Below are 20,134 nucleotides of genomic sequence, written 5' to 3'. Positions count from 1 at the left end.
GTTTGTATGTGTAGAGTATTGCAATCAATAAATCTTCCATTTCCAAGAATATAGAAAGTGTTGAAGTTGGTTGTATCAATGTCTCTATTGACTCATGATATTCTAAATATCGAGCACATAAACTCATACTCTCGTACAAAAGGTAACTCTCACTAATTGACTCTTCAGGAAATTTTTTGTTCCAAAGGTACTTTTCAAGGTAACCATATATTGTTCAATTAGATATATCCATCGATATTGGACAGGCCTCCACATGTATTTGGTGTAGGCTTGTTATTAATAGCTTTACTTCATTCTAAGGTCCTTGGAAAAGAAAGAATCTTTCTAACTATGGAATTGTTACCCAATGAGAATTAGCAAAGCCTAAAAGGCCAAGTGTACAAGAAAATGTACCATTATATCAAAGAATCAAGGTGAAATTATTTTTTCCAATTTACAAAGGGTCAAAATAATGTCATCATGCAACTCTTCTAATTCATCTCGATTTAAGGATTTTTGACACAACAATTAGAAGAACCTTGACAAGTGCACTAGAGCATCGTACACATCATCCAAAAGTAAAGCACATGTGGCAAGTGAAATCAAATATTGTAATAGGATGTGACAATCATTACTCTTCAATCTAGAAATTTACTTATCAATTACGTTTATATACCCTCCAATATTAAAGCAGAACCCTTTAGAAATTTTTGCATCTTTATGAAACATGCATAATAATTTCTTATAATCCAAAGAAAATGCGTATGGGGCAGCCCAGTACGTTATCATAAATGTTTTTCTCAATATGCATCACATCTAAATTATGCTTCAATAACAATATTTTCCACTATGGTAGTTCAAAAAATATGATGAGTTTATTCCAATTATCACCACAAGATTCATGAGAAATCTTTCTCTTTTAGGGACGCTATTTAGTCAAATAGATGCATTAATATTTCTGTTCCATATAAAAGATCAGGTTCCCGACTTAACTTTGTATTACCGTCAAAAGAATATCATTCCTTGTGCTAAAGATGTGTAGGTTGGAGAAATCATTAATGATCCATGTAACACTCTTTTCGGCCGTGTACCAATCCCAACGAAACTATATTCTTATTACAACATTGACATGCAAGTTTACCCTTGTAATCTATTCGGATAAATTTGCATATGTCGGAAAATCATTAATTTTCTACAACATAGCTTCCCGCATATTGAAATATTCTTTACAGCTCGCATCGTAAGTAATCACATTAGCATGTCACAACTCTTTTAACTCGTCAATCAATGGATGGAGAAACACGTCTATCGAATCCCCAAGACTTTTTAGCCTAGGGATTAACAAGAAAAGAATGAAGTTATTTTTATCCATACAAATTGTAGGAGGGACGTTGAAAGGGATAATAATAAAATTCCAAATTTTACAAGATGTCTTTTTATTTGCAAAGGGTTGGAACCCATCATTTGCGAGAGAGAGTCTTACATTCCGAGGCTTAGAGGAAAAATATTTAAACTTTTCATCGAAGGACATACAAGTCATTGAATTACCTGAATGCCTTAAAACTTCATCATCAACATTAATATTATCTTTATTCTATGTAATGTGAGGAGCGGTTTTGGAGCACATGTACAACCTTTGCAACCTCGGTACAAGTGAGAAATATCGTAAAATTTTATTTGGAATGAACTTTTCATTCACCTTTTTCCGAAGCGTACCACATGATTGATTAATCTTCCATCTAGACACATCACAAACTTTACACTTGTTCAAATCTTTATCTTCTTTAAGGGAGAGGATACAATCATTCTTACAAGCATCAATTTTTTCATACGTTAAACCGATGTCTATAATAAATTTCTTATACTCATAGTGTGAACTTGGAAACTCAAAATTAGCTGATAATATTTTCTATTTAAGAAAATTTAATAACAAATCAAATGACGTGTTGGTTCATTGACCAACATTTTTTATGTGAAGTAATTTAAGTAAGGTGGAGGCTTTTGAAATTCGAAATCCTTCGAACAAGGGAAATTTTGAATCATCTAACAACTGGTAGAATGTCTTAGTATCGTCAACAGGACGATCATTATTTTAGACTTCAGTGTTTGGATACAAATCGTTGATAAGGTCTTCCATAAATTGATCATATTGATCAATTTCTTCATTCATTTCATCATTAACGTCATTCTCTCTTACTCTACTCTGATTTTCATTTATAAGGTAATCTAATACATCATCATTCCTTTCATTTGAAGATTTCGTTTTTCCATGAAAGTACCAAAAATTATAATTTTGACGAATCCCAAACGCAAATAGATTATCTCTCACCACTGTTATATTCTCATAAGTTCAATTTTCACACTTTACACATGGAAAAGTAATCAAATTTTAGTTAGTAGACCTAATAGAAATGTCGATGAACATTTCAACCCCTTGAATATAATTTCGATCATATCGACGTATTGTCATTCAACTTTTATCGGGGACTTCCATTTAACAAATTACAAAACCTAATCTATAGTTTCAAAAAATTTCTATCAGCATACAAACAATTAATATCTACTTAGTTTAATTAATATCAACATATAATAATATAATCAACATACTAACCTAATTTTTCAATAAACTATCAGCAAACCTATCAAATAACCTAATTTTTCGATAACTTATCCGCAAACCTTTCAAACATACTAATATCAAACATTATTTATAAATAGATCAAACAATCTATAAAATAAAACCTAAATAAAACCTAAAATCTATCAATCTGTCAATACTATCAACCTAAATATTCAAACCTAAATCTATCAATAATATCAACCTAAATCTATCAATAATATCAATCTAAATCAAACCTAAATTTTATCAATCTATTAACCTTAATCAAACATTATTTTAAAAATTGTTAATACTCTTTTCCAAAAACGTTTCGATTTCAGGGTAAAACCAACGCTAATAATATAACATATTATCGTTGGTGTTAGGGTAAATCCGGCGCTATTACTCTTTTCCAAAAACGTTTTAATTCGGCAGAAACTCCTCTTTATTAGTGTTAGTTTTAGGGTAAAGTCAACGCTAATATTCTTTTCGAAAAACGTTTCAATACGACAGAAACTACTCTTTATTAGCGTCGACTTTACCTTAAAACTGACGCTAATAATGTAACATATTAGCGTTGACGTTAGGGTAAAGCCAACGCTAATACTCTTTTCCAAAAACGTTTTAATTTGGCAGAAACTCCTCTTTATAAGTAAGCATCGGTTCTAGGGTAAAGTCGACGCTACTGTACATATGCCTTACACATCTGCTCCATCTAATTTCGCACATAATTTGATGTCATTTGATAAATTTTTATATCCATGAAAACGAATGTGATGACTTATGAAGAGCCATTAGAAACTCTTTCAGTTCCTTCATGTAGTGAAGAAAAATGGTCAAAAGAAACGATGGTGATCCAAACAGTGAAGAATAACTTTATATGTCGATAATAATCAAATAATTAAGTAAACCACATTGATGGACGACTTGAAGTCAATAAACCAAGACACTGAAGTGACTGCATGACTTGGTTTCTCATTGTCTTTTTCTTTAACCAATGTGCTTCTAACCAATAGATAATCAGACTCTTATGGGAAATCTTCATCTTTAATGAAAAACGTCGCTGATAATTATTATCAGTGACGGTGTAACTTCGTCGTCGTTAATATTTTTTATTAACCACGGTGTAACTTCGTCGTCGCCAAAGGCCGTCGTCAAAGGCCGTCGTCAAAGGTCGTCGCTAATAACCCTTGTTCTACTAATGTTTGTGTAGAAGCATAAATACCATTTACAATTTTGTTGATGGGTCGAATAGTAAATGGATATATTTGGGCTAGATCGTTAGCCCATATAGATAACATACCTATTATGTTAAACTCATAAAGGTAGAGTTATGTTCATATCTAAAGACCATTCAAGGGCTATCGATAGAGGGTTGAAAGACCTAAACTTCACTCACATCATTCATTACCGATCCAGAATTAGATTCAGAATTGGGATATCCAAGATCGAGAGAAGATATGAAGAACTAAGAAAATCGACTTAATGAATCGTTTTCATTTTAGATTAAAATATGTTTTTATAAATATAAATTATTTCAATTCATCGACATAAAATATTATGTTTATAAAATTAATAATAAAAATTAAAATTAAAGATTTTAACATTGAGAAAATGAGATTTTGAATTCCATCATTGTTGGATATTTTTAACTTAGTTTTGAAATTTCATTTGAGAGTGTTTGAAAAAGAAATCCCGCATTTTAGTTTTTTAACATGATATAAAAGTCTCTAGCTATATTTGCCTTTATAATAGACATTTCACAAGGAAATTGAGCTCCGAGTAGCTAAAGAATAATAATTATTTTTTAATTTTAAATATTATTTTATTTATAAAAATAATAAATTAATTAAAAAAATATGTCTGATCAAAATAAGAAGAGAAACGTTTAATCTCTCTAAAACAAAGATTTAAATAATTAAAATTATATTAGATTGAATCTCATATATCACAGTTCAAAAATTAACTTTTCCAATAATAACATTAATTAATGTATGAAATAAAATTACCTTTAAAACTCATCTCACTTGAGGCAAACAAAATAACAGGGTTAGAAAGTAGTGTTAACTATCAAGAGTGAATAATAATTCATGCTTTTATAAAAAAAACAGTGAAAAGAAAGTACATCTATAGGCCTCAAAATTATAATTTAAAATATATATCCTCTACCCAAAATGAAGCAAGAGATAGTTAAAATAAATTTCATTAAATGCTTAACTTCTTAACTTTAAAAATTAAAATAACTTAAAAAATTGGCAACAACTCATTTTTTAAGAGTGATAAAAAGTTGGTCAAATTTCTTTTATAAACTTCTTGTTCAAAATACTTTTATCTATTTTAATTATATTTTTATATTAATGTAAATAAAATTATTTTTATTTTAACAATTTAAATATAAGTTTAATGATAATTGTATTAACATATTGATTTTTAAAACAGCCCAATGTGTTTATTGGATTAAATTAATTGATTTATTTTTCTTCTTGAGTCATTTTTACTTCAAATATTTTCTTGAATAAGGTAGGTCTAACATATGCCTCTAATATTCCAAAATATACACATATTTGTGTGTACCAAAATAAAAGAGGTATAGCACTATTAGTATAAATTACACCAATAATGTTTTAATAGATTGTTTGTTATAATTTTACTATTAGTATAAATTTATACTCTATATAATTTATATCTCTATATAATTTATATTTCATATTTGGTATAAAATAGTAACTGGTCTACCTAGGTAAAACACTATTCTTATATCACTTAATTTTTAATTTCTCATTATATCCTATTATATATAACTTATTATTGTATAATATATTAAATATATTTTTGTTTAGTTTTAATATTATTATTATATATAACATTTTTTAAATAGTTCAATATTTTATAAAAAAAATAATTATTTAATTTTATAACGATAATTTTATTAATTATAATTTAATATAATTATTTATAATATAAATAATATTGTTTATTTTATATATTATTTTTATTTTTATTTAATAATATTTAAATTAAATAATATAATTTATAGTTTATATTATAATTAGTTTTTTATATGTTAATTAAAATTACATTAATTATTAAATAATAACAATACAATAATTTATAATAATAAACAATATTATTTATAATATAAGTAAATATAAAAAAATAATAATAATAATTATTATTATTATAATTTTAAATTAATATTCATACAACTTATAATAATCTTATACTGTATACCAAACACACAATTATAAACTATATACAACTTATAACATATCTTATAATTTATACTAAACACTAATAACCTATACAATTTATACTACTTTATATTATTTATATCTCGTTACAATTTATAATACATACCCCTTATAAAATTTGTACCACGTACCAAACGCTATCAAAAGTAATGAGCATTCTTTATTTGAGAATATTAACTTGAGTAAAGAGTTTATAAATGATCTCTCATTGATTAGAGCATTTTGATTAGAGTATGACACTCAAAATCAAACATTTATTTTAAAATTATTTAGTTATAAACTCGAAAAATTGAGAATTTATTTTAAATTATAATAGTTTATTTATAAATATATGTTATATATTTATCATTTTTAAAAACAATATAAAACTATGAATAAAACAATTAAATAATAATAATATGTAAATGAGAGTACTATAACAATTATATATATATAATTAGATAAAATAATTCATTTATTTGAATAAATAATATTTTTTAATTTATAAATATAAATTAACTTTTCCTAAAATAAAAATTATTTTTAAAATTTTAAAACCATAAATTTCAAATTGTAAAAGTTTGATTAGTTTAAGAATGACTTAAATTAAACTTATTAACCTCTTCTAAATAATAAGATTTGACAAGTTAAGTCCAGATTTTAGCAATATTGAATTAAACAATTTATACAAATATGTTATTATTTAAAAATAATTTATACATATAAAGATTTTTTTTTTAGAAAATAATTTAATATTATCTATTAAAAACTCTCAAAAATAAAGGGAAAAAAAACGTACATATTTCGTTTTATCATTTGTAACAAACCTAGAATAATAAAACAAAGTTCGGAATGAAAAACAAAAACATTCAAAATTACAAATTTTATGATTTATTACAATGAATTAAATATAGTTGTGAATCTCGTTTTAAACACACTAACTTTCGTGACTTCCGAGTACATATAAAGATTTATAGTTAATAATTTATTTGTTTTGAGCTACACTTCATTTTAGAACGTCCCTATTTAAGCTAGAAATAGCTTGTAAAATAAAAAAAAATGAGGACAAAACATATTTATCATAAGTTAATCCAGTTACATTTCAAAATAATTTCAAAAGAAAATTATCTAATTGAGAACAAAACAACCATCAAGTATTTAATTATAACTCAATCAATAATTCTAAAGTTTTATTATATTGTCTTATAAATATTATTACTTTTTCCCAATTAGTCAAAAGTAAATTAGTAAAAGATGATCTTAAACACGACAGAAGTCCTCATTGGCATTGAGAAGGCGCTTTGTTGGGTCTTCAGCATAGAAACAAGCAAATCATAGTTATGACTTAAACAACATGGGATGTTCATCATCAACAAGCTCCTTAGGCAATTTAATTGCTCCTTTATTGTACTAAAATAATGCCAAAGTGTAACTTATTTGAATCTTCACATGATGCACGGAGGAGTGTACCCTTCCATCCTATCATAAGACGCATTAACATTCTCAACATCATTATAATAAACAGTAAAAAAATCATCAACAATAATAATATCATCATGATTTTTACCTTCTTTGTGGTTGGAAGTAGTGGGTGTGTTCTGAATTTACTTATTGTTCTCCGTCTTCAATTTAAAACAATTTTTCTTGATAGTCATTGAGGCATAATGATGAAACTCAATATTTCCCCACTTATTAGAAGCCCTACGAAAATTGTTACAATTAATTACATATCGCCATTTACTTCTACCCCCGAATTCTATATCCAAAACCTCGTATTGTAAAAAATAGTTGCTAAGAAATAGACAACGGACTTTGATAATTTATGCTAAATAATCAAATAAGGAGAAATTATTATATTAAACTAGCTAATTAACATAGGATAATTAGCCAACGATTATAAAATTACTAGGTTTTGAATATTTAATTTAAATAATCAGAAAGGGAAAAATTATTAAGTAAAATAGTTAGTTAATTATTGGTGCTAATTAAATAAGAACTTAATTGTGTAAATTTAATCATGTGCAGATTAAAGAAAATCGGAAAGAAAAAGATGCCCGGTATCTAATTAAAGTCGGTATTTGATCAAAGTCTAGTATTATGTAAAAAGGATTCCGTTATTATCTGCAAAATCGACATTTTGCAAGATCGACAATTTGTGAAGATGCTTATCTGGTATTTTAAGAAATCGTTATTATATGAAGCTAACCGGTATGTTGGCTCTTCAGCATTTTATTAAAGTATAATCGGTAGTTTGTACTTTGGCTTTATATTAAAGCGGAGTCGACATTATTCACATCGGCTTTATATTAAGGGAAGCGTCCGGTATTTTGCAAATCGGCATTTTACAAACACGTAACCGGTTTTATATAAGTTCGGTATTTTGCATGTCACGTTCGGTATTTTACAAATCGGCATTTTGCAAGACGCGTCCGGTATTTTGCAAAAGACGCATCCGGTATTTTTCAAATTGGTATTTTGAAAAGGATGCATCCAGTATATTGCAAATAGGTATTTTGCAAAACACGCATCCGTTAGTTTATATAATCGATTTTATATAAACACGCTTCTGGTATTTTACAAATAAGAGCCTCCGGTATTTTATGATTTCATCTGTACATCAAATTGGAGCACTTCTAGTATTTTATTGAAATCGGTCTTTCAACAAAATCGGTATCCTTATGGAAGCGCTTACGGCTTTTCTTTCTTACTACATTTTATCAATCTCGGTACAATATAAGGACGCTACCGGTAATTACAGATGTCAGCTTTATACTTCCCAGATAAATGTTTCTATTTTGTGCAAAGACTAATGAAGACCTTTTGGGAGCAACAAAGCTATGATAAAAAGAACAAAAGACAAGTCAAACATTCTAAGATGTATATTCCTCGAATATTGAAATTACATTAATGAATATATTGGCTTATTATCATCTAAGTACAGACAAGATCAAAGAAAAACCTTTCTAATGTACTCTATTGAAACTCAACCAATCAAGATCAACACAGATGTCTTATGAAGTAAATATAGCCATTGAAAAGTAAATATATCCGTTGACACCTGTCTACTTAAGAAAACAGAGGTCAACCTTCTTCATTACCTTTCACGCGAACTTTTGATCTTTGAACAACCGGCTTTACAAAATTTACAAGCTCTCAAGTTCTTAAAGCATTCAAGCATACTAGAGTGTTAAAATTGTATTACAATACTATCTATTCTTTGTGAGTTAATTAGGATTGTTAGTTGACATAATTTGTCTATATTTAACAGAGTGTGTGTGCTAGGAGTTCGAAAAGCAGGCAATAACTAATTACTGGTTGTTCGACTGAGTTTTGTACAAGTTTTGTATTGAACCAAATCTTCTAGTGAATATCCTTCTCAAGATTGAGAAAAAAGGGTGACGTAAGAGTTTCTACAATGAACATTCATAAACATCTTTTGTGTTGTGTGTTATGTTCTTGTACATCATTCTAATTTTGTTGTATTGCTTCAAGTCGAAAGAAAAATTTCCGCACTTGAACTCGGTTCAAGAGTTTGTGACGACTTGCGAAGAATAGAAACCGATATTAACTTCTAACATATTTAATATCAACCGAAGAGTTTGAATGCGTTCAACTTAAGCAAACTCCCGTCTCTATCGTTGATCCCGATCATAACAATAGTATTGTATCTTTCGTCTCATCTCTTCATTCAAAATACTACTTTTTACTAAATACATTGACAGAACACCGTTTGGAGAAGAATTAGATAGAGTTGTTCTAAAAGTCTCTAATGAGTTAGACAGAGTACCAAGTAAACATAAACCCAATATCTCGTCATCAAAACTGAGTTTCATTGCTTTCAATTAATTAATAATTCCCACAAAAGTGTTCAAGCGGATAGCTTAAGGACATCAATTGTTTTTATCAAAAACAACTTGTCATTACCTGTCTTTTTCTCATACAATTCTTCAAATTTAGTCCAAAGAGTACGAGCATCAATAATAGACATCACATGGTTCAAAACATTGTCATCAACCCATTGACGAATATAACCACATAATTGTCTATGAAAAAATTTCAATCATCCACACTTTTTTCTGCAGGCTTAGTTGAAGAAAAAACTGCACAAATGAAAACTTTTCACATACAATAAATCTTACATTTTAGCCTTCCAAATATAATAATTAGAGTCATTCAAGCTCATAATTATGGTTGTGTTAGTGTCCATTCTTATAATAAAAAAAACCAAACTCTGATATACTTTGATGGGAAAATTTATTCTTCAAAATTGAACACTTTTTCAACTAATTGAGTATAAGAGATGTGCAAAACAGAAGGAAATTGAAACAACAATGCAATACAAGTTTAAGCATAGAAACCTCTCTTCAAATTGAGAGTAAAAAACCATGGGACCTTAACAAATCATTAACAATCAACTGTCATCAACATTGTTAAAAGTAGAGGTTCACTCTAGATATAACCAAACTAGTGTCTAACAATTGCATAAAGATCACACAACAATTTTAGCAAATAAAAACAAAGAGTAGAAAGAGGGATCAACCAGCCTTATCAATTTTTCAATTCGGGTTTTTTTAAAATGACTTAAAAGTTTTAGAAAATATATCTTTACAGTTTAGATCGTAGCTTCAGAAATAAACAACAAGATGTGAACATTTAATATCGGTCAAACGGTGCAAACTTTGGCAAACAAAAATCTTCTTCAGTTGTTTCTACCTTAAGCCCTTGAATTTGTTTTTCCTCTGCTCTCTCTCTTTATTTTTAAAACATAGATAACCTAAATGATAAATAATATGCCTTCACATTATATAATTTTAGTCTAAATAAAACCCGCACCATGTTGGGTCTCTCCAACTAAGAGCACAAAACCCTACATGTTCTCCTCTAGAATTATTATCTTAGTGATTGTTCTTACTCGTACTTGAAACTTCAACAACTCACATAAGCTCTATTGTTTCACCAGAGCTCATATCTTGATTGGTTAGATTGTTCCTCTAGAATGATCATCTTAATGATTATTTCTCCTGTCGACAATTTTAGTGACCTAATTGGGGACTGAAACAAACAATAGGAAATGAACACGTAGTATATAGAAAATCCAAAAGCCATAATTGTTTAACTATTTTATTTGTTTGAATTTTTAAACTTTCATAATATATGGATCTTTGCTTAATGCGGAAAGCTTGTCGTGGATTTCTTTCACTTGCCCTCCACGTGGTATTATCACATATTCCCATTGCATTTATATATTAGGATTAATATGGTTGTACAGAGGATTAATATATTTTTTTTATTGAATTAGATCAATTTAAAGCTCAAGTGTCTTAAAAAAATTTATATTTCTAGATCATGCTAATTGAGTTTAATTTAAATTACATATATTTTTTGTAGAGCAATATTTTTCATGATATTGTAATTATGTACTTTTTTATTGTTAAAATTTTATAAACATATTAGATAATTTTAAGATTTTAGTATTTAACAAATAAATTATTTAAATTTTTATAAATTTAAATTATCTTATATGTTTAGAATGGTATGAATTTATAAATTATTTTAATTTTATTAAATTTTATTAAAATAAGAAAAAATTATATTTATAGATTCAAAAAGAATTTATATTTATAAATCATATAAATAATAAATTGATGTAAGTAATTATGTAATTGATATAAATAGTTATTAATTTTTTTATTCAAATAAATGAATTAATGTAATTAATTTTATAATGGTTAATTCTTTTTATTATATTTGATTTTTATACAATAATTATAACATAATTAATTTTTTAAAATAAATTTTCACAATTTCTCTCAATTTTAAGAATTTATATATTTTAACAATTTGCTACTCCATATCAACAAACAAAAAAAAAGCTCAGAGTCAGATGTTGACAGTTTGTTATTATTATTGATTTTTGTTACCCGGCCCATACTATATTGAAAATAATTGGAACACATTTTCGGTAGGAACTACTAGTTCACAAATTCAAAGTATATAATTCACAAACTTTTCAAACGAGCCTCACATTTTATCGATTTTCTTTTTATTAATTAATTTGGCTGCATTTCAAAATAACTTCAAAATAAAATGATCCAATCCAAGAATATGAATGAAAGCAAAACTCACAAGAACCAAACACCCATCAAACTTTTTCTTCATAATTCCCAAGGTTTCAATCTATTGTCTTAATACTATTACAATTCTGAAGGTTTCAATCCATCGTTTTATAAATATTATAATTCCCAAGGTTTCAATTCATCGTCTTATTACTATTACTCTTTTCCAATGAGCCAAGTAAATGTAAGAAATGATCTTAAACACCACAGAATTCCTCAATGTTTTTGATCTTGCGCTTTATTGGGTCTTTAGTAAAGAACCTAAGCAATTCATAGTTATTAAATGGCTTAAACAACATGGGATGATCATCATCAATCAGCTCCTTAGCCACTTCAATTGTCCCTTTACCGTAAACAAATAACGCCATACTGTATCTCATTTGATCTACAGTCGGCTCCATCTTCACACCATGCACGGCCGGGTGCACCCTACCGTTACTCCATCCCTAATTAATTAACCAACTTAATTACAATTTATCTCTTAAATGAACAAAATGCTAAAATAAACCCTAATTTTACCTGGCAAGCCTCTCCAGCTATGATTAAGAAAGATGAAGGAGGAAAATCGACAGATAACAAACCCCCCGTCTTTGTTTCCACCTCTAAACCGCTTGTTTGACACTGATGAAGAACGGTCAGAAAGCTCTTGTCAGTATGAGCGGAACTGCCCACTTCGGCTTCACATGACTTAGGTGGTATGTATTCCAACACCCTAAGAAGGGTGTTCATTGATTCAATATGTGCCTCAAATTGTTTCTTCTCTATGCCGTAACTATGGAACAGCATTCTTGTCACCATTTGTACTAGCCCATTGGTTGCATTTCCATATTTATGAATAGTCTCACTATAATTCATTGTTAAATGAAAGAACATTAGTTGTTAAATCAGCATAATGGAATTATATGGAAAAAATGTCACTCTAACAAATACCACAATTATTTACCAACACTAAAAACTGGCATTTATCGGCGCATACTAATTAGCATCGCAAAATTAAGGCTGGCGAATACTTACCGACACTTAATAGTGTCGGTACATTTATATTTTTATAACACTTACAAGCATTTGTTTTAGCTGCTTTATAAGTTGTTTATTAATTTCCAAAAGTTAAAAACAATTATAAATATATTTACTAACAATCATCTTTTATAACAATTTTGAAAGATGAATTAGACTACTCAATTTCAACAACAACAAAAAAATCTAAAGGTATTGGTATTTAGTTGATAAATTTACTCACATTGTAATTTTTTTATTTCTTTTCATATTTGTGATAAAATAAATTATTTTTATCTAAATAGAACATTAACCTTAGTTTAGCCTCTTATATAAAGTTATTTTTAATTTTAGTTAATTTCAAATTTATTACAACTAATCATTACTAGTTCAATTGTGAAATAAACATATTAATATTCAATCACTTTCAAATAAATTGGATATACCAGAAGGGATGATTTCCTTGGGGCCACATTAGAGCAGCAAAATCTTGAACCGATTGAAGATAATTGGGGTTTTCAATTGCCAGGCTCTCCAATAGAGGAGATAAAGGTCTCCGTCCGAAGTAACCATGTATAGGCTTGTCGGAGATATTCTTGGATTTGATCTCCGATGGCAAGCTAAACAGATCCTTAAGACAGTTAAGAACATCAACTTCAAGATCATCTGACACAATGTCCGAAAGCGCCACGAAACAACCGTGTTCTTCTAGGGCACTTCTGATTTCTTTGCATGTTGAAATCCACGAGCTTGTTCCAAAGATCAAGCCTCGTAGGTCAATGATGGGAAGCTTTGGTGCTGCTGTCTCAGTATTTGGCATGGCTTGCTTTTCTCACTTTTCTAGATTTCTCACTTAAGAAAAGTTGAGATATGGACTCCATTTTATACTCATCTTCTTATCTTATGTCTAGTTTAATCTACTACATTTGTTATAAATTAATAAAATAAGATTATGTAAATCTAATAGTCTTTTTAAAATATAGTATTTTATTACCCTATCAATTATAAACAATTTTAAAGTTGTTTAAAATGTAAAAAGTAAAGTGTGAATTAAATATTTCATCTTATTTAATTACATCTTTTACGTTAAATATAAATAAAATAACTTTCACTTTTTATTTTAATAATTTTTAAATCATGCTACATAAAATATTGATCATGTTTAAAAAATTAAAATGAAAAATTGATTAGATAAGACTAAAAAAGATATTTGATCATTTTTTTCTCAAATTTATTTTAATTTTTAATTTGAAAAAGAATGATGTACCAACTAAGTTTAATCCACTCATTTATTTGCACAAAGATTTTTTTATTTTTTTATATGGTTCTAATATATAATAGTTATAAGTAGACATTTTGTGACAAAATTTTATAATTCTGAATAATGATAATAAATTATATATCTAAATTTGTTATAATCCAAGAATATATTTGAATAATAATTTAAAATATAATTTGTATCTCCAAATGAACTTATTTATAGTATCTCATTAGTTTGTCTGTATATTTTCCTACAACTTATCTTTCTTTAAGAGTTTTTTAATTAAAAAATTTGTAAAAAATACTCAAACCCATGTATATATATTAGTAATGAGGGAGGTCCAATTAATGAAAAATAATTGAAATGATGTTAGAAATTAGTAAATTAAACCTTCTAAAGGCTGATGTATATTAATTTTATTTAACAATTATTACTGTTAGTTTTCCTCACATTAACTAATGATAAGATATTTTATATTAAAAATTTAATACCTAAATTGTGGTTTTAAATTAATTATTTAATAAAAATATTTAAATAAGAGATTAATATATTTAACATAATATTTTTCTTTTGTCTTTAAATAGCATTATTATTTTTTAAATTATTTATTATTTTTATATATATACATAGATTTTTTCCATAAAATATAATAAATATGTAATATATATTCAAACAATAACATACAAATATAGTAATTAATACTATATTTTAAGTACATGATATATATTTATTATTTTAAGTTATAATGTAAAATTATATTATTTGAAATTAATTTGAAATTTAGCCAAATTAATAAAAAGAAAATCAATAAAATGTAGCCAATATAAGTTTTCAAACGAGCCTCACATGTTTTAAGTAGTTATATTATTTTAATAATAATAATAATAATTTAATATTATAATATTTCAAATAAATGTTACACAAAATATTAGAATATTAAATTATTATTATTAAATAATATAAAATTAATGTCATTGTAATATATTTAAAATATATATATTAAATAAAAATACTGAAATAAAAAATAAATAAAACAAAATTTTAATAAACATATATAAAAAATAAAAAATGTAAAGACAAATTAATAAAATAAAAATTAAATTAAAAAAAGTTAAAAATATATTTAACGAAAAATATTAACTTTTAAAAGAATTGAAAATGTATTTTATATTTATTTTAACGTCAAAAATCGACCATTAATAAAAATGAGCTAAGAACTCAATTGTCGTGCCTCATAGCTCATCTTACTCTCGAATATCGAGTAAGACAAGAAATCAAAATAGTAAGCGCGACTAAAGTTAATTTAAAATATGTCGATTCAGATTAGTTTTGACTTTTATAGAGTTACCACCTAATTTATTTGAGACATTAGGAAAAAATTATATTTTACATGTTCAAACACATTTTAGAGATTATGTGCTTGATTCGGTGATTGGTTACATGTCTCACGTAGGGTTGTAAACGAATCGAATCGAAGCGAATATTACTGTATTCGATTCGTATTCATGAAACTATTCGAATATTCGTATTCGTATTCGAAATTTTTTCGAATAATTAATGTGATTCGTATTCGATTTGAAATTGATATTCGTATTATTCGATTCGATTCGAGTATTCGATTCGATTTTATTTAAAACATATTTTATACAATTTATTCGAAAATTTGAAAATTAATATTTTTACATAATACATAACAATATTCAATAAAATTACCTAATAAAAATTAAATAATAATGTTCAAATTACGATTTCAATATTCAATTCCCAATACAATGCAAGCCATTAATTAAAATTTCCGCGTAACATAACATAAACAATAGTTATCAAAAGAACATTTCATTAAAGTGGTTTGTAAATCAATATTCGAATCCTTCATGGCTTGCAAATCAAGTGGTTTGCAACATGACATTGATCGGTTGTTCTTGCTCCTAAACAAAAATAAAAATCAATTAAAAATTTATTTATTTATGAAAACATGCATATAACTCAAATAAATTATAAAATAAATAGAGAACTCACATATGTCATAAGGGGTTTCTTGATCCCATGAATTTGACGAACCCAATCTGCTCCACAAATCAACACTTGTAACATATCAGATGTTAACCTTGATCGATAAGGATCCAACACTCGCGTTCCTACACTAAATGTAGCCTCTGATGCCACTGTACTAATAGGGATAGCTAGAACATCACGAGCTAACTTGGATAGAATTTTAAACTTTAATTCTTGAGATTTCCACCAAGCCAAGGCATCAAACTGTACACTTGTATCCTCGTCTTGAGTTCTGAAAACCCCTTCCTCCAAGTAAATATCCAAATCCGACTTTAGAGGATCATGAACCTCAACAGTATCCAAATACCGATCAAACATAGACAAACCAGAAGGCACAAATTTTTCTTTAGACGTGGAGTTCGCACATGTAGAAGAACATTGTACTGAAGTAGTAGACTTTCGGGATCTTGATTGATCAACTTCAACATACTCAAAGAACAAGTTATATAATACTTCTCGAACCTTCATCACATTTGTAAGTGCTTCAACCTTACTATATATGTTACCGAAAGCAAAATCAACCAATCTCATTTTGAACCTAGGGTCTAGTATCGCTCCAATTGCCATCAAAAGATTGCATTCTCCCCAATATTTGTCAAATTTCTCCTTCATCTTTTTTATCATCACTCGAATAAACTCATCAACATGATTTTCTTTTTCATTCAATACATGCTTGACTCTCCAAATAACAGCAAGATAAACATTTGAAGTAGGATAATCAACTCCAGAAATTACATTAGTCGCTTCATAAAAAACCTCTAAAATATCAATAACATCCTTCACTTTTTTCCAATCATCAGGACTAGGACAATGACGATAAAAAAGTTCACCCTCTTTAAATATAGGAAATGCATCCTTAACTCTATATGCCTCAACTAACATCTCATATGTAGAATTCCAACGAGTTGGACAATCAATGATCAATTTTTTTACTTGGATTCCTAAATGATGCACAACATCTGAGAATTTTCTCAACCTAGACTCTGATTGGTTAATAAATCGCACACTCTTTTTGACATCATCAATAATATTTTGAATCTCAGAAAGACCATCTTGAACAACAAGGTTCAATATATGTGTAGTACACCGAACATGAAACAACTTACCTTCTAATTGCAACTTACGACTCTTAGAGAATGTTTCTTTAGCAATTCGAATTGCTGAATCATTGTTCGAGGCATTGCCCACAGAGATAGTGAAGACTTTATGCTCTATCCCCCAATCTTTTGTACACTTCATAAGCCCATTAAAGATATCATGACCTGAATACCAAATAAACAAATCAAATTACTAAACAATAAATATAATGCAAGAAAAATTTTAATTATAAAAAATAAATTTACCAGCATGTGGAGGAGGTAGAGGTATGAAGCTAAGAAGTCGTTTGTGAAGGTTCCAATTTGAATCAACAAAGTGACCAGTGACACACATTTAAGAAATCTTTTGCACCTTTGACTTCCAAATGTCAGTGGTTAAGGAAATCTTATTGATGTCTCTCAACGCCAATTGTAATTTTTTCTTCTCTATGTCATATACATTAATGACATCTTTCTTTGTCGTGGCACGAGAAATCTTTTCAAATAGGGGTTGGTTGATACTCAACATGAAAGTAAAACCAAAACTTTCTACAACATTAAACGGTTGCTCATTCATTAAAATCCAATGGGCAATGACCTCTCTTTGCTTCATATGATCATATTTACCATCTGACAAAGGATTCATCTCAAACTTAGATTTGATAGGCTGAAATTGCAATGTCTTTTGTTTTTCAGTGTGCATTTTCTTTTGCACGCACCTCTTCAAGTGATTCCAAAGATGACTTGTTGTACCGCTAGTTGGCCTAGAAAGAAGACTTTTGCAATATATACATTGGTACTTAAAATTTTCATCATTTCCGATCACTTCAATGAATTCGGTATGAGCTTTAGAAACTGTCTTTCTCTTTTTCCTTTCAAAATGCCCCTTATCTTCCTCAACTTCATCATCTTTACCATCTTCCACATTTTTACCTTCTTCCTCAACTTCATCATCTTTACCTTCTTTCTTATCTTTCTCCTCATCAACATTCACATTCTCAATTCGCAAGGCACCATCACATTCATCATCATTTATCTCGATCATAGTAACGTCGACTGGAGAAGAGAAGAGATGAGATGGAGGCGGTGATAGGTTTTACGTGATTAGCAGCAGAATGACTAGATGTGAATTTTAAGTTTTCAATCAAAGAAATATATATATATATATACTAGGGTTTTAGAATAAATAATATTTACAGAATTAAAATTAATAAAATGGTATATATATAATAATATATATATATATATAATATATAATATATATATATAATATAATATATATATAATATAATATAATAGATATATATATATATATAATATATATATAATAGAATATATATATAAATAATAAAATATTTAATCGAATATTAGCGAATACCGAATCGAATATCTAGATTTTGTATTCGTATTCGTTTATTAGTCGAATCAAATCGAATATTTTTATTCGAATTCGAATCACAAAATTACGAATACGAATATCAAAATTCGAATACGAATACCGAATCGAATCAAAAGTATTTGATTCATTTACAACCCTAGTCTCACGTGCCAATTACATGACGATCTTTACTTACTACTTTTGACCATTTGAAAAAATATTATTTTACACATTATTTATTTATTTCATCCTAAAATTACCTCTAACGATGAATCCAACACTAAACATGTATTTAACTATGTCCTTAAAACATGAGTCTACATCATTGTCATGGATCTTAAACCTAAAATATTAAGAAAATTACTAATACTTGTAGGCGAGTAGCGATGCTAAGAAGTTATACCTAGAAAAGAAATAAAATATTAGTTTAAAAAGAAAACAAATTCAAACAAATCTGTATCCAAAATCATTTTTTGTTTATGTTCGAAATAATCATAATTCTCATTTTTAATCCGTTTCAAACCTCCCATTCAATCTAGAATCATTGCACTGACACATTTAAACTATCTTACACCAAGGGATTGAACAAAAGATAGCTAAAACAATAAAATGACATTATTCATTCAATCAGATATTTGAAGAACTACAAAGCTACATCATGAATGTAATATATCTAAGAGCTTATAGTGTTGCAAATGGCCAAAAGGAGGTGCTCCGATTGATCCTGCAACTAACAAGGGTTCATAGCTCAAAAACACAAGAATCCGAGCATATTCAAAATTAGTATGATGATTTTTTTTTGTGTGGGATCCCCATCCTCTTTTTAAATTCGTCATCTTCTCTTAAATGACTTTTGCAAGTGATAAGGATCGCTCAACCTTGAGCCAAAGCCCCTCTATTCCAATTTCATGTTTTTTCATTTTTTTGCGAACGGTTGACGAGAAAATTGCCTTTAAACGATTCATGGACTCATGTAATAGGTTTGAGGGAATAATTACACTATTTTGTTTTTGACTATTTTCCATTTAAATCACTAAAACTAGTTTATGTTGGAATTTATGGGTCTCTAATTTAATGAATAATTTTGTAAATGTCATATTTAATATAAGGCAAAATAATGTAATCTAGTATGATTTTTTTTGTTGGGAAAATGATTAAAATCATTTCATTAAAATCCAAAAACTTGGAGGGTCAAGGATAAAAGTTAGACAAACTCTAGCTATGATTAAAGGATGACAATTAAACGATCGGAAAAAACCTAATTAATAGCTATTAGATTAAGTTAAAGAAAGAAAAAGGAGAAAATTAATTAAGATTAAAGAAGAAATATTTAATGAAATTGATTAAAATGAACTAAGGATAATAAAAATCAATACGACGTAGTTTTGATGATTCATTGATAATTGAATAAAACTAAGTTCTGCAAATGTTTAATGCACAGGTA

The 20,134-nt window shown here is 27.6% G+C and overlaps 2 protein-coding genes across 2 annotated transcripts; both read right to left on the bottom strand.

The window, feature by feature from the left end:
- Positions 1–12,121: 12,121 nt before the first annotated feature.
- LOC124943281 (2-oxoglutarate-dependent dioxygenase AOP3-like) lies at positions 12,122–13,740 on the bottom strand. The gene is made up of 3 exons (XM_047483819.1): positions 13,367–13,740; positions 12,444–12,768; positions 12,122–12,370 (listed from the first exon to the last, which is right to left on the bottom strand). The coding sequence occupies exons 1-3, from the start codon at positions 13,738–13,740 to the stop codon at positions 12,122–12,124; spliced, it is 948 nt and encodes a 315-aa protein (XP_047339775.1).
- A 2,327-nt stretch (positions 13,741–16,067) lies between these two features.
- Positions 16,068–17,667, bottom strand: LOC124943280 (zinc finger BED domain-containing protein RICESLEEPER 2-like). The gene is made up of 3 exons (XM_047483818.1): positions 17,580–17,667; positions 16,201–17,498; positions 16,068–16,109 (listed from the first exon to the last, which is right to left on the bottom strand). Exons 1-3 carry the CDS (start codon positions 17,665–17,667, stop codon positions 16,068–16,070), a joined length of 1,428 nt encoding a protein of 475 aa, XP_047339774.1.
- Between the last annotated feature and the right edge of the window lie 2,467 nt (positions 17,668–20,134).

The sequence above is a fragment of the Impatiens glandulifera genome, chromosome 6, assembly GCF_907164915.1.
Source record: "Impatiens glandulifera chromosome 6, dImpGla2.1, whole genome shotgun sequence".
Taxonomy (NCBI): Eukaryota; Viridiplantae; Streptophyta; class Magnoliopsida; order Ericales; family Balsaminaceae; genus Impatiens; species Impatiens glandulifera.
Note: the sequence above shows the minus strand (reverse complement) of the source record. Positions and strands in the feature narration are given on the sequence as shown.